At 45.9% G+C, this 21,378-nt stretch overlaps 1 protein-coding gene across 3 annotated transcripts in view; it reads left to right on the top strand.

Annotated features, from left to right (window-relative positions):
* Positions 1-21,378, top strand: part of SPATA13 (spermatogenesis associated 13) — a 126,283-nt gene that overhangs the window by 49,722 nt on the left and 55,183 nt on the right. For all 3 annotated transcript variants that reach the window (XM_012736834.3, XM_076009545.1, XM_076009544.1), the window contains exon 2: positions 8,259-9,977. In XM_012736834.3, coding sequence (XP_012592288.2) covers positions 8,421-9,977 — 1,557 coding nt within the window. In that variant the 5' untranslated portion in view covers positions 8,259-8,420. The remainder of the gene's footprint in view (positions 1-8,258; positions 9,978-21,378) is intronic.

Raw genomic sequence — 21,378 nt, 5'->3', positions numbered from 1 at the left:
AGACAATCGCTCGCTTGTGTGAAATTGACACCTTTCCCAGAGGTGCGATTATTCAAGCTTCTCCACTAGACTTCTATGTGTACTCTCAATTCACAAACATTGGACTTCAGTGATTGAATACTTAAATGCAGCCAGAGCTACTGGCTCCTTGGAAGCAACCCCCATCTCCTGCACAGAGAGGCCCTGAGGGCACCAAGTCTGTAGGTGAGGGGCCTTCTTCCCTTTGCTGGGCTATGTATATGCATATATATTGGGGCTGGGAAGGAGAGGGAATGTGTCTACCGTTAGGATTGGAGAGTAGGGAAGGCAATGGCATCCCTGGGATTAGAACCTATGGTGAACCTTGCATGCAGTCTCCTATAGAAATGTTGTAAATTGTGGTTAAATTCAGTGACAGCTGTATTATAATTTGATGGACTGATCTAAAAATATAATATTTATTCCTATGTGGAAATAGATTGCCCATGTAAGTAACCCTGTGGAACACAACCTGTCTGTAAATGTGGGGTGCTGGACGTTCCAGCGTCTGGCCAGACTTCTGATTTCAGTGGGGTTCCAGGACCTCTCGGGAACACAAGGGGAGAGTGACGCCTCCCGTCCAGCACGTGAGAAAGGCGTATCACCATGTGTTATACTTTAAAGACAAAATATAATTTTATAGAAGAAACATTATTTTTCTGACAATCACAAGTACCTTAGGATCCTCTTGGAACTTTTTTTTTTTTTTTTTTTAGACAGAGTCTCGCTTTCTTGCCTAGGCTAGAGTGAGTGCCGTGGCATCAGCCTAGCTCACAGCAACTTCAAACTCCTGGGCTCAAGCGATCCTCCTGCCTCAGCCTCCCGAGTAGCTGGGAATACAGGCACGCGCCACCATGCCCGGCTAATTTTTTTATATATATATATATGTTAGTTGGCCAATTAATTTCTTCCTATTTTTATAGTAGAGACAGGGTCTCGCTCAGGCTGGTTTTGAACTCCTGACCTTGAGCAATCCGCCCGCCTCGGCCTCCCAGAGTGCTAGGATTACAAGCGTGAGCCACCGTGCCCGGCCTTTTTTTTTGAGACAGGGTCTCACTCTGTCGCCCAGCCTGGAGTGCAGTGGGTCATCACAGCTCACTGCAGCCTGGAACTCCTGGGCTGGAGAGATCATCCTGCCTCAGCCTCCCGAGTAGCTGGAACTACAGGAACGGGCCACCGCACCCACCTAATTTTTTTACTTTTGTAGAGACGAGGTCTCTCTAAGTGGCCAACACTGGTCTTGAACTCCTAGCCCCAAGTGATCTTCCCACCCTGGCGTCCCAAAGTGTTAGAATTATAGAGGTAAGCCACTGTGTCCGGCCCTTCTTTGGACATGTCTTATTCAGCTTTTGCTGATTAACATGGAGACTTATGGATCAAAGTATATCTTCCTAATATGTACATTTGAACATTAATTTCAAAGACCATATTTTAAGTGTGTTATGAAACATTTATAAAATTCTTAGTTATCATAATAACTCAGATATACATTTTTTGTTATCTGAACATTTAAATCACTAAACATTGGTAGACAAACTGATTACCTATTAAGATGAAATATCTGTATTGTTAGTTAAAAAGTGACCATTTGGCTATAATTATTAACAGGTCAGTATTTACTTTCCTATATTATTACATTTTTAAACTGAATGTCTAAAAAGTTGTTTATAAAAGTTAGATACACTGTTGCAATAATAGGATAAATTTGAACTTCCTACTACAGGAAACTCTAGTTGCTAACAATATTACAGTTTTTAAAATTGTTTACCAGTACCATCAAACAATAAAGAGAACATTCTGTTTTATGATTAAAAACGATAAATTGCAGTAGTTTCGAAGAACCACTGTGAAACGAATTGAAGGCACTTTTATGGTTTTCAGCACTTTCTCTCTTTATTATATTCCTTCTTCCTAATAGCATCAGTGGCCACAGTTGCTGCTAAACATCCCACGGAGCACAGGGGCAGCTCCCAAAACAGAATTCCCTGGCCCCAGACATTAGGGTGACAGACAGGTGTGTGAAACAAGTGCTGTTGCCTCCTCGCAGTCAGTCTGTCATTCCGCAGACTGAATGCTGAGAATACTGAGTGAAGGAAGACATGCCTTCTGCCTTCAAGCAGCTTTTCAAAGGCTTCTGAGACGTGGGTGGGGAAGCCAGACAGGGCCAGCAGGGTGACAGAGCAGGACGGTAGGCGCTGGCACCGAGCCACGCCCGAGCTCACGGAAAGAGCATCTGAGTTGGAGAGGAAGGGAAGGAGTTTTAGGGAAAAGCGAATTTGAACTAATAAAACTAGTTAGGCAAAGCACCTAGCTATCAGTCAGGAAAGGAGAAGCGTCTCTGGGTATTTCAGACAAAGAGAATCTAACCCAGGGGCTGTCTTTGCGCAGCTGACAGAGAAGAGGAGACAGTGGGGAAACTCAGACACGCAGTAGCCGAGGCTTTTCCATCCTCCTGGGCTGGAGGGGTGAGGAGGAGAAAGAGGTGGTGTCACTTGAGCCAGGGACTGGTGCCACCTGGCAGGACTGGGCACCTAGGAGGAGGGAGGAGCCACCCAGCAGGGGCTGGAGCCAAAGCGAGGCACCAGGGACACTGTAGACGCCGCAGCTACTGGGAATGTCCCCTCCAGCAGGGAGAGTACCTGAATCGTCTCCACCACCTTCCCACTGGGCAAACTTGGCCAGAAGCCATTTGTCAGGGGTGTCTGGGAGTTGTGGTCCCCAAGCACAGAGAGACAGCATGGCTGGAGGGGGACTGCAGGCAGGCAGGGACACACCGCAAGGCACAGCAGTGTGGAAAAGGATCCCTGTAAATGGAGGGAGAGGTGTCGGGCAAGGCCCAGGAGATGCGACAGCTCGAAGTCCAGGGGCAGCCAGGGCCCCTGGGCTGGGTGACAGGGCTCCGCGTGTGGTTTGGGCGGGACCTGGCGGCAGAGCGAAGATGGGCTGGAGGGAGCCAGACTGGAAGGCAGGAGATGGGTCCAGAGGCCGAGGCATTGGTCCAGGTGGAGGCAGTCTGGGCTGGGAGGAGGCGCTGGCTGCCCTCCCCCACACTGGGTGGGTGAGAGGTGCAGGAGGATCACTTAGACTGGGTGACAGGTGAGATCTGCAGGGAGAGGAAGATGGTGACCCCAGGAGGCGGCAGTGCTGGGGCTGGAAGCCCACTGTTCCTGGGACCCCCACCCGCTGTGCTTCCACTACTAGCAGCAGTAGGAAAGCACTCAGCCTCGCTGGGCACCATTGTCCCAACTTCACAATGAGGCGAGGGATGTTGCCCCCTAAGGCGGTGTTCTCTAGTGCTGTGATTCAGGGATCCACACTTTTGCTCTTTTGGCATTTCAGATTTTATTTTCTTCTACTGTCATATTTTCTGTAATTCACATTACAAAAACCTTGCTCATTTGTACATTTAATCTGGTACAGATTCCTCAATTTCAAATTCAAATTCTTACTTAAAAATTACCAGAGTTGTTTTTAGAGAATTCTCACTACAAGTAAAAGGAAATGTTCTGTTCTAAAGTTCATAGATCCCAGAATCCAGATTGTCGACAATGGATTTCACAAGTATTCCCATCTATAATTCTTTCTTGTAGTTCTGTTCATAAATATCTCTGGCAGAGTTCCCACAATTTATAAGACTTCCTACAAAACCACTAATTGAATTGGGACTCTTGGTTAGTTAATAGAGGTCAAAGTATTAGTTCTAAATAATGCAACTTGGTATGTTACTCAGAAATTCCAGGAAAAGCTTTTTTCTGTGATTTTCAGTTTCATTCTTAGCAGCACACAACAATCACATTGTTCAGCTCATGAACAAAATAGTCACTAGTCTTTTAAAAAGCTTGTTGCCCCAATTAGAAACTCAGATTTTCAGCATGTATTTTATGAAATCTGAATCCTAGGACTTATTTAAGTTTTAAGCAAATACGTAAGAGTTTTTAGTGTTATAAAAATTTGAATCTCTTCACTCTAGAAAAATATAGTGGAATATAATGACTTGTTATCTTGGTACAGATTAGACAAGGAAGACAACTGATATCATTTCACATAGAAATAAACTTAAATAATCTGTTTGTAAAGCGTTCAAAGAGTACACAGTCTTGTTTGAAGCCAGCCGTATAAAACCATCATTATCATTCTTTTTGGTAAAACGGTTTGGTGAGATGCCTGGAGGCCTGTGGAAACCCAAAGTAAGGGACCACACTCATTCAGGGGGGGCTTGTGAAGAAATTCCCAGAGAAAGTGGCGCCTGCAGTTGGCCACAAAGAATGAGCAGGTGTTAGACTAAGGGGTACGCAGGCTTTCTAAACCTGCTTTCCCCTTCATCTCTGCTACCTCATTCCACTGAGCCATCCTTCCACCTATACTGTTCTGCTTGCTGTTGGGTGATCGGCTATCCCAGTTTGCTAAGAACTTTCCAGGTTTCAACCCTGAGAGTCCCACATCCTGAGATACCCCTCATCTCTTGGGTCTGCCTGGGCAGCTGATCACCCTAATTCCTGCCTCCCAGTCATACTATACCTGTTCATGACTCTGTTCCTTTGCTTATGCTAGTCTGTTACTTCCACATTAGTATAGTGGTGAGCAAAAATGGAAAAAAAAGAGTAACCTAAAAAATAAATAGGTAAAAAATAAAAATACATTCCCAACCAGCCTGAGCAAGAGCGAGCCCCCGTCTCTGCTATAAATAGAAAGAAATTAATTGGCCAACTAATACGTATAGAAAAAATCAGCCGGGCATGGTGGCACATGCCTGTAGTCCCAGCTACTCCAGAGGCTGAGGCAGGAGGATTGCTTGAGCCCAGGAGTTTGAGGTTGTTGTGAGCTAGGCTGACACTATGGCACTCTAGCCTGGGCAACAAAGCGAGACTCTGTCTCTAAATAAATAAATAAATAAATAGAGGCAAAGAGGAACACAGAATGGGCTATTCCCTTATCGCTGCCTTGAATTCATTCTGGGGTGTGCATAGATTGTGGCACCCAGTAAAGGCTCATGAATCAACTAGGTGGTGGATGGAGACATAAATGCTGGTGCCTCTTTCTCTATGGATGGTGCTGAAGCACAGACCACTGAAGTGACTTACTCAAGATCCACGTGACAGTACTAGGGTGAGCAGTTAGGGCTACTCCCATGTCTTCCATAGAACATTCTCGAACTACCCAGCATTAAATCAGGTGTTTCCCTGCACCCCTTGAGCACTTAACACCGGGTCCTCCTCAGTTATAAAAGGTCTCATGGTGCCCTCTAGTTGTGGTGTCAATGAGCTGCCCTGGTCAGCTGAATTACAAGGTGGGGGATCGTGCCTTGTCTTCTGTGTCCAGAGCAAGTCATCATCGTCAGACCACCACTGGCTCTCAGTATGCAATCAGTGGACTGGACTCGACTGTTGGATTCAGCTGTCCATTTCGTTTCAGGATTCTGAGGTACAGAAACAACAAAATTCCCTACCTTCCAGAATAGGTGAGGGTAGACAGGTGATGCCAGATGTCTGTCGGATTTATTTCGGAACTGGTTACGGGCTTCACGTCCAGTCTCAGTGCAGAGATAATCCAAGCCTCTGCTTCTGTGGCCCATTCAAATGCGATTCGCGGCCCCTCGGGCCCCTAATTTCTCCACTGGAACATTAAACTGCAGAGGTCGTGCTCTAGCCCATCCGTCTTCTGACTAAGGGAGCTGCTGATGGCCTAAGTCAGTGTAGCCCCCCTTGTCTCACGTGGAACCAACCCTTTAACCCTTCAAGGATGTCTGTCCCTGGGAATCCCTCCTCAATGGACATGATGTCAGGGCACATAAAAAGTGAGCCCATCCAGAACGTGGGGCATAGCGGCAGATGAGACATACTTATTTCTCTTTGCATGAGGTCAAATTCTGCACTTGAGAAGGGTAAGCTAAACTGGGATCTAACCTCAAGGTCTTTTAACAACGTCGCCCTCCTCCTCCTCTCCTGCCTTTTGATATTGCCTTGAAAGTAATGGCCTTGACTGGCGTCTAAGGACTGCTGGGATTTGATTGCAGTCAAGGTCATGAGGCCCTGGAACTGGAGTCTGATGCCTGGGGTGCAGTCCCAGCTGTGCCTCTCTCTGTCTATTAGTTTAATGCATTGGAGAAGAGCATGGGTTTGGAGGGGACAGCTGCAGGACCCCAGGGAAATGACCTAACCTGCCCAAGCGTCCATCTGGTTGTCTGTAAAATGAAAATCATTCTGTTGACCTCGTAGGTTTTCGTGAGTACTCAGTGGCATGATGTTTTCAAAGACCTTAATGTGGGCCCTGACACATGTATAGTAGGCACTTAAAAACTGGTAGTATTTTATGGTTATCATAGTCTCTCATTCATTCATTTATTCATTCAATAACTGTTTATTGAGAACGGGAGGCCATGACATTTAAGCTAGCACTTTAAGGCTGAGCACATCTTGGCCTGATGGGAAGGGTTAAGAAGAGCAGCCTTTTTCACTTTTCCAGAGAAGGGCATGGTGTGGGATGAGGATGAGAGAAGGGCATGGACACAGGTGTATGGGGGAAGGGCATGGACACAGGTGTATTGGGGGAAGGGCATGGACACAGGTGTATTGGGGGAAGGGCATGGACTCAGGTGGGTGTCAGGGAAGAGCATGGACACAAGTGTATAGGGGAAGGGCATGGACACAGGTGTATAGGGGAAGGGCATGGACACAGGTGTATGGGGGAAGGGCATGGACACAGGTGTATGGGGGAAGGGTAAGGACACAGGTATATGGGGGAACGCCATGAACACAGGTGTTTGGGAGGGAGAGCATGGACTTGGGTGGGTGTCAGGGAAGGGCATGGACAAAGGTATTCAGTCCATGTGACTCAGGTGTGTCTGGTTGTCAGGTCATGTGGGAGGAGGGAAGAAGGTGCAGTATTTGTTTAATTTAAATTCTGCAGCCAAGTGGTGGCTCACACCTATGATCCTAGCACTCTGAGAGGCCAAGGTGGGAGGATCGCTTGAGGCCAGGAATTCGAGACCACCCTGAGCAAGGGCAAGACCCCATCTCTATAAAACAATAGAAAAATTAGTCCCAGCTATATGGGAGGCTGAGGCAGGAGGACCACTTGAGCCCAGGAGTTTGAGGTTACAGTGAGCTCTGATGATGCCACTACATTCTACCTGGGGTGACAGAGTGAGACTCTGTCTCAAAAATAAATAAATAAATAAATAAATTACTCGTCCGTCAGCAGCATCCTCTTATCTCTCCATTCCCTGGCCTGTTAGGATCTACTGAAAAAGCCCCTTGCTGATGCCGTTTCCTTCACAAAGCTTGTCCTCATGCTTCCTTGGATTAGTCCCTCTCACCCTTGTGTCCCTGTTGCACTGTGTGACTTTCCAAATTTTGTAGCCATATTGCAGCAGTAAGCAGCTGAGAGCACTTTGGTCTCGTCTCACCCCCTCCCACTAGTGCCTGTGTGTGCTGAGCACTTGGGTTGCGTGGTAGCTGTTTTAGATTTAACACGGGCTGGCATTTTTTTTTTTTTTTTTTGGAGACAGAGTCTCACTTTGTTGCCCAGGCTAGAGTGAGTGTCGTGGTGTCAGCCTAGCTCACAGCAACCTCAATCTCCTGGCTCAAGCAATCCTCCTGCCTCAGCCTCCCCAGTGGCTGGGACTACAGGCATGCACCACCATGCCCAGCTAATTTTTTGTATATATATATATTTTAGTTGGTTGGTTAATTTGTTTCTATTTTTAGTAGAGACTGGTCTGCCCAGGCTGGTTTCGAACTCCTGACCTCCGGCGATCTGCCCACTTAGGCCTCCTAGAGTGCTAGGATTACAGTCGTGAGCCACTGCACCCGGCTGGGCTGGCATTTCAATGTGACACTTTTTGAAAGAGTTGTGCAGTTTCCTTTTGGTGTTCCATATGTTTTTCTTTTTATTTCTAATGACGAGAAGACACAGTCTTGAATAATGCCTTGATATTTTCATTCCCCCAGTTTTGCAAGTTTTCCTTAACAGGTTTCAATGAATTCAAGAGTTTCCCATCATACTGAATGCAAAACCCATCACTGTCTTTTTTTAGCGATATATATTTGCATTCTTCCCTTCAGTTTATTATTAAATGAATTGAGGACAAGAAGTAACATTTTAATTTAAGTGGTTTTTATTTAATCAGCCCTGTCATGGGACATGCCTTTTTTCTATTAGCAATTGTTAAAATAATTGGCCCGTGTACAGAGGCTCCGGTGGAGGGCAAATGGCTAACGCCTGTGCGTTTTCTGTTGCAGGCAGTGGCCTCCGTGGAGGAGCCGGATGGGCGCAGCGGGTGGCAAGGCCAGGCTGGCGGCCGCGCGGGAGATGCAGGTCTGCAGCCGGGGCCGGTGGACGCCGCCGTGCGTGTGGCCGTGAACCAGGCCGCCCTGTGGCCCCCGGCGCCCCGGCCTAGGAACATGACAACAGCGCAGAACGGCCACGGGCCAGGTGCCGCACCCATCTGCACAGTGTCCGAAGTGGCCAAAGACGCCAAGATGGTGACGTCCCCCGCGTGGCAGAACGGAGGCTGCCGCGGCGGCGACGCGGACGCCCAGGAAGCCCGAGGGAGCCCCTCCAAGCTCGTGCGCCTCTTCTCGGCGAGCCGCAAGAGGACGGGCGAGAGGCCGCGCTCCGTGGTGCTGGTGGGGAGGTCCTCCACCTGGAACGCGCTCGCCTCCTTCCGGAAAATGGGATCCTTCAAAAAACTGAGGTCCTCAGTCCTGCAGGGAATTCAGAGCCGAGAGGGGTCGGAGGCCTCCAAGGCGGATGCTCCGGAGCGTGACCCCGGGAGACCCGCCTGCAACGGCGCCGTCGTGGGCGTCCGGGCCGGCGACGGCCCCGGGACGGGGGACGCGGGCGCGTCCGACTGCTCGGACCCCGAGGACGGCGACGACGCCTTCCAGCGGAGCACCCACCGCTCGCGCAGCCTCCGCAGGGCCTACGCGCTGGGCCGGCTCAGCCTGCGCGACGCCCCCGCCGCCGACGCGCCCCCGGCCCGGCCCCTGTCCGCGCTCGCGCCCGAGCCCGCCCCGCGCCCGGTCCCGGCCCGGGGCCCCGACGGCGGCATCCGCAGGAAGAGCAAGAGCACCGACAACCTGAACTTTCTGAAGAAGAGCTCCTTCAAGCGGAAGTCCACCTCCAACCTCGCCGACCTCAGAGGGGCGCACGAAAAGCCGCCGCCGCCCCAGCGGACCCTGAGCAGCTCCTCCGCCGACTCCGAGAGGCTCGGCGCGGCCGACAGGAGGACCAAGCGCTGGAAGAGCCCGATCAGGGCCAGGGACTTCGACAGGGTCCTGAGACTGGTCAGCAACGTGACAGACGCCGCCTGGAAGAGGGAGAGCCCCAAGAGCGGGGCGCCGGCCCCCGGCGAGGCCGCCCTGCGGCTGCGGCTGCACAGCCGGCTGCACGACGACTACTCGCGCCGCGCGTCCGGCAGCACCGAGCGGGACCCCCGGCGGGGCACGCCACCTGCGCCCGGCCCCGCCGCCCCCTGCCCCGCCGCCCCCGGCTCCCGCCCGGCCACTCCCCAGTGTCCCCGCGCGGACGTCGACACGGCCGTGTTTCCTCTTGAAGCCAAAAGCGCCCGGGGATCAGTAAGTGACAGTCCTTGTGCCACCAGCTCCTCATCTAGTTCGCTCGCCCAGGAAGCGTCCAGCAAAGACTCGGATGAGCCCAACGCAGGCAGCCGGTTTACATTTGACCTGGAGCAGCCTCCCACGCCTCTGAGGCCCACCGCGCCCAAGCCCCAGAGCCCTAAGAGCCCCGGGGCAGGGAGTGCCACGTGTCCCAACCACCAGAGCGCACTGTCCCTCAGCTCAGTGGAGAGTGGAGAAAGGGCAGAGGACCCCGCTCAGAGAGAGCCAGCGCCCGCGTCCCCCCAGCGCTCTGTGCAAACCACGTGTGGCGATGGGGGCAGCGGGGACCCTCAGCCCAGCCTCAGCCAGGCGGCCAGTCCAGAGGAAAAGAAGGAGGAGGTAAGGGCCGAGGTGGGGTCTTCCCATAGGCGACCCTCTGCGCGGGGGGAACTTGCGCAGTGAGGCTCTTATCTCACCCGGACGTGTCCATACCGCACAGGTGTTGCCCTTGGTCCTGCACCTGTCGAGGCTAGCGGCTCCGTGCTGATCATGTTGCTGTCACAATTATTAGTGGTAATGGGAGTCTCAAGTCACTGTTTACCAAGTTCAGAGTAATCTCGACCTCTTTTGAAACAAATTGCTAATGTGTGAAATTCCCTTAGATGGATGGAATTTAGCGCACCATTCATTCAACAGATGCTGATTGAGCACCTGCTTCGGGCTAGATTCTGGGGGACGAAAAAGTTGACAGAGCCCTCTCTTCCACTCCATACAGCATTTAGGTGCTCTTGAGTTTTTCGTTTTTGAAAATTTTTATTACCCATATCTTGCTTCTTTATACTTTAAGCTATTTCTGTATCCTTTCCAGCAGAGTATATAAAAGTGAAATCCTTTGTGTTAAGAGATGGTTACATGTATTAAGTCTGTTTTGTTTCCTAGGAATGAATTAGGAATGTGAAGTTTGGTACCTGTCAACCTCTGAAGGATGCTTGAGATTTTTATGATGGTTATTGTACTTATTTTTAGAGTAGCTCATAAGCATCTCATGAATTGAATCAGCTAATAACTGTCAAGGCTACAAGAGCAATGTTCTTTTCATATCCTGTCAAACATCCAGGCAGCTTTTTACTGTACAATTTTCACTTTATAAATGCATTCAGTAATATTACCTTACATAGCTGAAAGATGGGGAAATGCATCCATGTGTATATATTGCAAATTATTCTTTGCATACATTTCTAGATTATTTTGCAGGTATAAATTGGTATTTGCCATAGAAAATATCCCCCTAGCACCAATCCCTAGAGAGGACCTCACCTTTTTCTTAAAGACTGCAGATGCATGATTGCATGGCAAGGTTTGCAAACTCAAGAGGCACGATAGCCTCTAAGATTGTCCATTTTTGACCTTTGCTACACAGAGAGACCTAGATGGTAGGACCTTTCTAGAAAGTAGAACTGTCGCAGAATACTTAAGGGGGTCCAGATCAGCCTCAAGGATCCCTGCTGCCGAAGGTCCCTGGGCAGCCAGAGAAGTGAGGCTGCCTTACTCTTTGTGACTTCAGGTTTGTGTGGAGAGTTCGGGCCAGTCTGTCTTTCAGAGGTCTTGAATATTGATGACCATTTACTCATTTGCATATTTTGAAAAAAGCCTGTACAATGGTTGTAAGGACACAGGCCTAGTTGCCAGCCTTGGGAAGGATTTCCAGCTTTGCCAACTCTGGTTTGCATAATTGGCCAAAACCTTCGCTGATTCCTGGGTGAGATGAAGTGTAACATTCCTTCCACTAAACACCCTGGCATGCCCCACTGGTGGTTTGGAAACCTCCTGCCCTAAAAATAGGGCTTTGTGTAAGTCTAGTGGGTTCTTTGTGTTAAAGGTGGAATTTTATTTTCTTCTTAAGAAAGTTAGTAAAAGAAAAAAAAAAATCGTTCAAATATTTTATTCCTGAGTGCCTATTAAGTAAATACGTGCAAGAGTTACTGCCTAACTTAGTTAATTGCCAGGGTGATTTTTGACCATTTTATGGTTTTATATGTATATTTGCTATTCTTAGTTATATATAATTTAATTTCTACCCACAAAGGATCACCAAAGATAGAAAACAGAAGAAACATTATATTGACATTCAGTTAATTAAAGGTGCATACATGTTGATAATTCTACAAATTTGCCTTCAGATGTTCATCACTTTAACTTGCATTTATTTCCTCAAAATTCTTATGTAGTACATCAAACTTCCTCTTGTACTTTTAATGTATATGTGAAAAAGAGAAAATATAGTGATGGTTTTACCCAATTTGCATTTTATATATTGGCAACCTTCAATGTTACTTGCAGAGAAGTTCTTGTGAAGTATAACCTGAAACCTTCTCTTTTATTTTGACATTGAGAAACAGATTACAAATTAAAGGAAACAAACAAAAAAGTCACTTTTCAAAATGCAAGAATTCAGCCTTCATGAGTTAAAAAGTTTTTGACTATTTGTATTTTGCCTCTTTATGTATACATTTATATTAATATATGCTTTAATGTAGCCTCTTTACACATACTTTATATATTTTGCATTACAAAATTAAATTTCCATCATGACTGTGTTTTAATATAGCATGTTTTTATTTAGCTTGTTGATGGGATAGTTCCACTTATGTTTAAAGCAAATTTAAAGTGTGTTTATTGTTGAATGTGAAAATGTTGAAATCAGTGTATATTATGGTGTTAAAGTAAATATTATAGTGTCAATAAGGGAGAATAATTTTTATTTGGAATAATTGATAACATACAACACTCAAATGGCAAAATAATTTTTGAAAAACCGTAAGCAGTTTAACAAGATTGTGTGTCGCTGTGAAGAAGAGCAGGGGAAATGTCATGCTACTTTCATTTGTAAAGCACGTTATACTCCTGCCACCTAGTGGTGAGCTCTGTTGCATGAGCAGTGGTCTGCTGAGAAGTCCCTGAACTTGTCCTGACAAGCTGGTTTAAAAATGCAGTTTGGCATTTACTCATTGACGGTACTACCTGTTCTCTTATAAAGGCATAAGCACGGGAGTTTGGAGTACTAGTGCTTGTTTTCCTACCAGTGCACGGAGGAAAGGGACCGCCCTCCCCTCCTGCTCGTGCAGTCTGCAGTCAGTAGTTCATGAGCGTTGAAATATGGCATAGAGCTCTTTTAAGTGAGGACCAGTTGTACCCCTTTCCAGGCAGCTTCGGTAAGGCGCAGTGTTGGTAAAGGTTTCTAGTTTGGCTGGGACCCTGGGCTGCCATTCAAAAACATTCCAACCTTGGCAAACAGGCAAACTGTGGAACATCTCTTGGTCCTGGTGTTGTCAAGGGTAGCGTGTGCAAGAACCAGTGAGATTATGCACGTTGAATACTTAGCCCACTATTTTAACACTGGCTGCCCCCGTGTGGTTGTAGCACTATCAGTTTAGATGATTTTTCCATCCTAGATTGACGTGGCTTTTTAAGACAGGGGGGAGTTAATGTCATTTTTTTCCGTAACTCTTTTGGTACAACGCTGTGTTAGAGTCTCACGGGGGACTGGGAAATTCTTTAGCGATCAGTTTGGCCTCACATTACTTTTAAAAAATACACGAGGGTTAAGTCGTAATGTAATCTGACATTTATATGTTCATTCAGTCGTGCACCAAACCGAATTTGTTGGGCACCTACCGGGTGTGAGTGACCAGTTGTGGCTCTACAGGGAATGTGGGTGGTACCAAGGAGGTTTTACACACGCCCAGGTGTGTCTCATTCATGAGAGAACTGTGCGGAATGGATTAAATCCCACAACAGGGGTAAAAGCAAAATGCCGTGGGTTTCAGAAGAGTGGCATTGCTCACCCACATGCCAAGCAAAGGAAGGCTTGATAAGGGTGACGGAATCTGATTTGAAGAGGTGGGGTCTCTATGGGTAGTTACGGAGAGAACGGGGGGACATTGCAGTAAGATGCACTAGCTTGGGCACATGGACAGAGGTTTCCTGTGACTGGAGAAAAAGGGAAAATAACGTCATTTCATTTGATGTAGGGGAATCATCCAAATTATGATAAAATCGAGTCTATTGCATTAAGGGAAGAAAGCCAGGCACACAAAGATGAACACCGCTTATTCTCACTCACGTGGAAGCCAAAAAGTTGATCTTGTAGAAATAGAGAGTAGAATGGTGGTCACTAGAGGTGGGGAAGGACGGGGGAGGGAGGGTGGGAAGCACGTGGAAGAACTTCGTGTGCGGCTGTCACCACAGTCCAGGTAAAGAACTCCTGCGTCACCACGAAAAGTTCCCTCAGGCCTTTTGCAGTCAGTCCCTGCCCCCACCCAAGACCAGGAAACTCCTGAACTACTTTACGTCTCTACACTTCTTAAGTGAATAATTTGATGACTTTTTTAAATCGGTGGAGCTGTGCCGCATGAGCATAGCATGACAATGTATGTCACCACTGACGGATTTTAGCACATTTCTGTCACCCCAGAAAGAAGCCTTATGGCCATTTGCTGTCACTTTCTGGTCCCAGCTCCAGCCCCAGATGGACTTTATGTGTCTATAGATTTTACTTTTTGGACATTTCATAGGAATAGAATCATGTTAATACGTGGCCTCTTTTGACTGGCTTCTTTCACTGAGCATGTTGTTTTCAAGGTTCATCCAGTTGTAACATGACCAGTGCTTTCTTCCTTTTTAAGGCTGAAAGATACTCTGTTGTGTGGATTGACCACATTTTGTTTATCCATTCATCTGCTGATGGACACTTTGGTTGCTGCCACCTTAGGGCTATTATAAGTAATGCTGCAATGGACATTTTCATGCAAGTCCTTAAGTGGAAATACACTTCCTTTCTCTTGGATAGGTACCCAGGAGTGGAATTGCTGGGTCATATGCCAACCCTGCATTGAACTATTTAAGGAACTGCCAAACTGTTTTCCAAAATGGCTATACCATTTTAGATTCCCACCAGCACCGTGTAAGGGTTCTCGTTTCTCCCCCATTTCTTGTCAGTAGTTCGTATTGTCAGTATTCTAGATTCTAGCTTTTCTTGTGGGTGTAGAGTAATACTGCATTTTGGCTTTCATTAGCATTTCCCTGGTGACTGATGATGTCGGAACATCTTTTTCCGTGCTTATTAGCCACTCTTGTATGTTATTTGGTGAAGTGCCTATTCATTCAAATCTTTTGCTCATAATTTTACTGCATTCTTTGTCATCTTATTATTAAGTTTACTTTCTTTATATATTCTGGGTGCAAGTCCTTTATCAGATATATGATGTATTCTTCAAGGTTCTCCAGAGAAGCAGAGCCAGTAGGATGTATACGAGATTTATTATGGGGCTTGCCTGGTGTGAGGATGGAGGCTAAGTCCCCAGGTATGCCGTCTGCAAGCTGGAGAACCAGGAAAGCCACGGGTGTAGCTCAGTGTCAATCCAAAGACCTGTGAACAGGGTTGGGGAGTGAGGTGCTGCTGTCAGTCCTGGAGAATGAAGGAGAACCAGGAGGTCCCGTGTGCCGGGGCAGGGGAAGGTGGGTGTCCCAGCTTAGAAAGAGGGGGAACTCTCCTTCCACAGCCTTTTGGTTCTCTTTGGCCCTTCCAAGGATTGCATGATGCCACCCACGTTAGATCCCAATGCACATCTCTTCCGGGGACACCCTCACAAACACACCCAGAAATAATGCTTTGCCGGCTATCTGGGGAGTCCTTAGCCCAGGCAAGTGGACACATAAGATTAACCATCACACAGGAATTGCAAATAATGTCTCACAATCTGGTCCGTCTTTTTATTTCTTTTTAATGATATTTCTTGAAGAGCAAACGTCTCAGGCTTTGATGAAAATCTAGTTACCAAGTTTTTTGTGCTTTTGGTGTTAGATCTAAGAAATCTTTTCCCATCCCAAGATCACAAAGATTTTCTCCTATGTTATCGTCTGGACATTTTACAGTCTTAGCACTTACATTTATAGGCATGCCCCATTTTTGGTTGTTTTTGTTTGTAACGCGATGTATGTAGAGCGAATTTTTCTGCATATGGACATTCAATTTCCCACCTCCATTTATTGAACTGTCCGTGGTTTTTACACTACAGAGAATATAAATGCCCGTATTCACTAGGTTCGTGTGCATTCTCTCTGATGAAGAGGTCCTAGAGTTTGAATCACAAAAATTATAATTGTAGTTGGAAAGATAATTTTTAAATAGGATATCATTTGTGCTTTAAAAAAATATTCTTCTAATGAATTTAACATTTTTAACGGAAATATCTGCCTTGTGATGACTGTCAGTGTTTATATTTCCTAAATAGCAACTGGGGTTCACATTTAACAGATACTATCCTCTCATGGATGGCTTGTTAGTGTAGGGTGAAGAGAATTAACGCGCTTTCTATTAGTCATGTTTGTGCTAGCTTATGCTTGGTTTCTCTTAGGGTATTTTTAGTTTATATTTGTTTGTTCTCTTTCTGCAGGAGAAAAATTCTTAAAGAGAAAAAGGGTCTTTTACAGAAATACTCGAGTCATAGAACTCGAGATCATGAGTCTAAATGTGAAAGTACCTTTATACTTTAACAATGGAGTCATTTTCTAAGTCAGTTTCTCATAAAGAAGCCTCCACTTGCTCTGAAATGTATATGCTTATTATTACCTAAAAAGACACATCTTTTCCTGTGGAAAGTTTCAAAGTATTTCTGAAGGGGGGGCTCAGTGTTTGGCGGGCTAATATGGAACTTTATAAACTTGAAAAACCACTTCTAAGCTTATTTCTAAAAATCTAAAGAAAATAAACAGTTTTGAACTTTCCAGTGGTTCATTTCTGGAATAGTTTCTCTCTGGCAAGATGTCATCAAGTAAGATTTTTCCATTAAAAACAAAGGGGGAGAGGGAATTGGAATCTCGCACCTGTATACATGAGCAAGATAGCAATTGCCAACTTGCATAGACATTACCATAATGACCATTTATAATCCAGTATAAGTGATACACTGCATCGCATAAATACCATGCATATTGAGCTTTCTAAAGCTTATAAAAAACTTAAATGATGTGAACAAATACTATGGTATTTTCACCAAAGTTTTCTTATTTTCTCTTAATTATTGCCTTGTTTTACTTTGTGCATAGGTAGTAAGACCTTGCACGAGTCCTAAAATACAGAAAGGTAAATTTCAGTGTTCTCCAGTGGCAAATTTTAGCTTGATGACTGAGAAATTGATTCCAGTATGTATGTTTCTCTCCTGTTCTAATTTTCTCTTCTTGAGCTTCCCTATAATAATTAAGATCAAAGAGAGTCCCGGGTGGGAATTACTTTCCAGCTGGCTTGGGGACCCATGTTCATTTCCATGTGTCTGCCATGATAATTGGAAGGAATTATAATTATTGTTATTTCTTTGGCAGAGTAGCGTGAGTGCAAATTGCCACAAGTCACTGTGTAAACTGAACATCACCCGTTTCTTCTACATCTAACCATCTGAGAACAAAAGCCACCATTTGGAATGCTCTATTCATTTAGAAAAATCACAGTGAAGCTGAAGGGAGGACTTTAGGTACAGCAGGAGAGGGAGAGGATGGAGCGCTTATGGCTCTTCTTTCTGTCCTACACTGATCTAGTGACTTCCTAGGAAGCCGGGATCCACGTGGTTGCCAGACATCGGTCCCTACAAAAGTGGTCTCGAAGCTCTGTGGTGTCAAATGCCATAGTTGGACTATGCAGTAGAGCTGCACGGTCCTAGTTTATTACTAATCAGCTGTATGTCTTTAAGAAAGATACTTGATCTACTTAAACCTCAGTTTCTTTAAAAATGGTGATGATAGTGTCTACCAGGATTAAATGAAATAATGCATGTAAGACATGTGCCACAGTGCCTGGAACATAGTAAATGTAATAAATGTTAGCTATTTTCATAATAATAATCATTGTTATCATTAAAATTGCTTCCTTTGGTCAGACACTTCAGCATAAACCAGGTAAACTTTGCAAATTATGCACTACTGAAGTTCTGGCGAGAGTTTCACTAAGTTTGGAATGAAGACCACCATGGGTGCAAGCTAAAGGTGCAGCTTCCTGAGCCCTGCCCAGACCCACTGAATTAGGGTCCCCTGGGGTTAGGCGCAGCAATTAGGACTGTTACCAAGCAACCCAGGGAAATGATTTTTGCCACACTAAACTTTGAGACCCACTGTCCAGGCTGAGGCTCATCTAGGTGTGAAGTATCTTGTACTTGAGTTAACCAGGATAGATGATTTATCAAAGAAATACTGTGATTGAAACAAGAGAGGCATTCCAGGAATAAAGATGGCTTGTAACCTTTTTTAAAAATTGAACAATATTATCAATTAGTTATATATGTCTATAGATAACAATTGCTTTTGGCAAAAAATGAGATCACAGCTTTTCAAGCAAGAAACAGTGCAATAAAGAATTTGGTTTAAAATATGTTGAAGGCCAGGTGCGGTGACTCATAGCTGTAATCCCAGCACTTTGGGAGGCTGAGGTGGGAGATTGCTTGACACCAGGAGTTTGAGACCAGCCAGGGAAATGCAGAGACCCCCATCTCTAAAATAAAACTTTTATTAACTTTTAATTAGCAAAAGTTCTTCACGAAACGCTATTGCATTTGATTCTCACAGCCACCCTGTGACCTAGATTATTTTTGTTTTTGCTTTAACAGAGGAGTTAAACTGAGGCTTGGAAAAATTAAAGGACTATCAGAGCTGGGCCTATAGCCAGGTCTCAAGATGGGGAAGGAAGGAGGCATCTGCTTTGCAATCTAGCATGCAAACTCACATTCTCACCATTTACTAGTTGCCTGATCTCTGGTGGAGTCACTTAATCTTTAGCAATAAAGTAGAATTAAAAGTACCTACTGTAGAATATTTAAATTAAATGAGATTCTCAGCAACAACAACAACAAAAAATAACCCAGTTAATAATAATTTATTATTATTAATAATTTAATTATTATTAAAATAATAATAAATATTAAATAATATTAAAATAATAATAATTTATCAGGCACTATTGTAGACTCTGGGGACATTCAGATAGTATTGAATAGTTTGAAAGAATCTAAATAGCTTCTTTCATGAGATGCTCAGATAAATAAATGCTATGCATATATTATAGTGGTTTTAATTGAGGCACAGAAAGGACCTACTCCTTCTGAGCCCAGGGGAGTTTATGGAGTTTTCATATCACAAGAGGTGATATTTGAACTGAATGTTGAGGAATAACTCTCAGAGGTTGATGAGGGTCACAATGGTATCTTAGAAGGAGCAACATTTGCTGCAGTCCCCCCTTACCTAAGGTTTGTGTCTGCGATTTCAGTTACCTATGGTCAGCCGTGGTCTGAAAAGAGATGAGGACAGGACAATAAGGTATTGAGAGAGAGAGACCAGATTCACGTAACTTTTATTAGGGTGTATTGTAATTGACTTATTGTTAGTTATTGTTAATCTCTTACGGTGCCTCATTTGTAAATTAAACTTTATAATAGGTATGCATGTATAGCAAAGAACATAGTATATATAGAGTTCAGTCTATCCATGGTTTCATACATCTACTGGGGGCCTTGGAACAGATCCCCTGGTTAAGGGGGGCACAGTTCAGTTGTATGATTGCATAAGGTACATGTGTAGCAAATGGGGAGGCCTTCGGTGTGGCTGGAGACAGAGGTGGAAAGACGTGGGATGAGCTGGTGAATGGCCCGGGGTTCTGTTGTAGGTAATGCCCAACTCTGATCACATCTGTGTTTCGGTAGCAGAGTGGAGGATGGATTAGAGACGGGCACTAGTGAGGAAACTGTCGGAGTAGTTTCAGGAGCAATGAGGGGGGCTTGAACTGAGTGAGGGAGGAACAAGTTCCTCCTGGCGTTGAATGACCGACAATGTGGTGAGTGTCCATAGAACATGAAGAGGAGGGAGAGCTAGGACACCTGGTGCATGGTGACTGGGTGTGTCAGGTATCCTAACTAAAGTGTAAAAGGAGTTTGGGGAGAGAATTGAGTCACGAAAAAAGTGTTACTCTGCATTCCGATCCAGGAGCCTTCAGGTGTCCGTGATGCTAAAGGCCCTTGGCCTGTCTGTGGCTTTGGCTGCCTGTGCTGTCATCAGCGCCTTACAGTGTCAGCGGTGCTGCGAACAGAGCCTTTCTGCACCTGCTTCCACTAGAGAATAAACTGGGACCTTCTTCCTTGCTCCCCATTCCCTTTCTCCTCTCCTCCACGTTCCCTTTGCCATCTCTCCATACTGAAAGCCAAAACCAGCGTTAAGAAATAAACTCGAGCCAGGTGCGGGGGTGCGTGCCTGCAGTCCCTGGCGCGCAGGAGGAGGAGGTGGGAGATCACGTGAGCCAAAGACTTTGAGGCTGCAGTGAGCCACAGGGTCCGTGTTGGTGGTGACAGCCCCTCTGTGATGTAGGGGAGGCAGGAGAGGTGAGGGACATGGGACATGGCAGGGGGGTGGCATGGAGTTTATCCCCACCACGTGGAGGTGAGCTCAGCCTCTATCTAATATTCTAAGTCTACGACAGTGATAAAATTTTTCCTAAACAGTGTTAAGTGCATTTTTATGTTCATGGAACTGGGCTAAGCGTATTAGGTGTTCTCTGTGAACTTGAATAATTTGCATTTGCAATAAATGACCTCATCAGTCTGCAAAACAGGTGACAAGGCCACAGGCTCAGCAGCTGTGGCCGAAGCGCCTTTATCATCAGTTCCACACACGCAAGGACGGCTGGAGCATCCAATGTCTCCACTGTGCTCTCTTTCACCTCAAGGGAGATAAGAAACAAATTGTTCAAAATGTTTAACAGATGTCCGAACTGTTTCCTGAACCCCAGGCACAAGGCCACAGCTTTCCAGATTACAGTAGTTTCTCATTTTTTTATTTTTGGGGGGAATCTTAAAAAATTCCAGAACAGCTTTTGATGAGTCGCTTGTGTTAATGTTTGTTATCAGAATTCCACCAACCACTGAAGATTCTTATAGTTTAAAGCCTTGCATCTTAAATGAAAGACGCAGTGCATTTGTAAGAATGTAACACAGTGTTACTATTACTATTTATTTTTTGCCTAAGCGCCCAGGGAAGACTGACACAGTAACACGGTGTACTTACTAACACAGTAAGTGATGTGTCTGTCCTCCTGTTGTAACATGCCTGGTCTGTTTCTTGCTCAGGACCTGTCTAGACCCAGGCCAAGCCCAAATCTCAGTCCTGAGAAGGGGAGAGATGGTTTTAGGATGGTGTCTGTCCGTTTTCAGGACAGCGCCTGAACTAGCAGAAACCCTGAAGGGCGCAGCGGGGCCACCCTGCACACGCGCCCCGGTGAGGTGGGCCCTGCTCGGCTATGGGGAGGGCGCTTTGCTATTTACTTATTTCAGAAGTGGTCAGAGGCCACCCCTGCTCTCCTCCCACTTGCTTTGGCGATTTTGCTCCTAAGGAATTCCCTCCCCTCACATAGCTGTTTCTTCAAGTAGCCTGAGTGACTTAGGAAGAGACACAGGAACCAGGGGAAAGTGTCAGGGGAGGGAGGCTCGGGGTACCTGCGGGGAGGGCGGGCCCGTTTCTGGGCCCCTCCCTGAAGCTGGGCTAGTGCACCCCCACTGCCCCCCCAACACACACACCCCACCGTTTGGAGACAGAAAGAGCGTTCCTCCTACTTGTTATAAAAATTAAGGACAAGAAACCAAATATGATTCAGTAAATGAAACAAAATTGACTATATTTCAGTCCCATGTGTGATCAGGTGAGGGGAAAGGTCACGGCAGTACGGGGAGAAGGGAGGGGACAGAGGAAGGGGTGAAGCAGGACGTGGGCT

This window comes from Microcebus murinus, chromosome 13 (genome assembly GCF_040939455.1).
Source record: "Microcebus murinus isolate Inina chromosome 13, M.murinus_Inina_mat1.0, whole genome shotgun sequence".
Classification (NCBI taxonomy): Eukaryota; Metazoa; Chordata; class Mammalia; order Primates; family Cheirogaleidae; genus Microcebus; species Microcebus murinus.
Note: the sequence above shows the minus strand (reverse complement) of the source record. Positions and strands in the feature narration are given on the sequence as shown.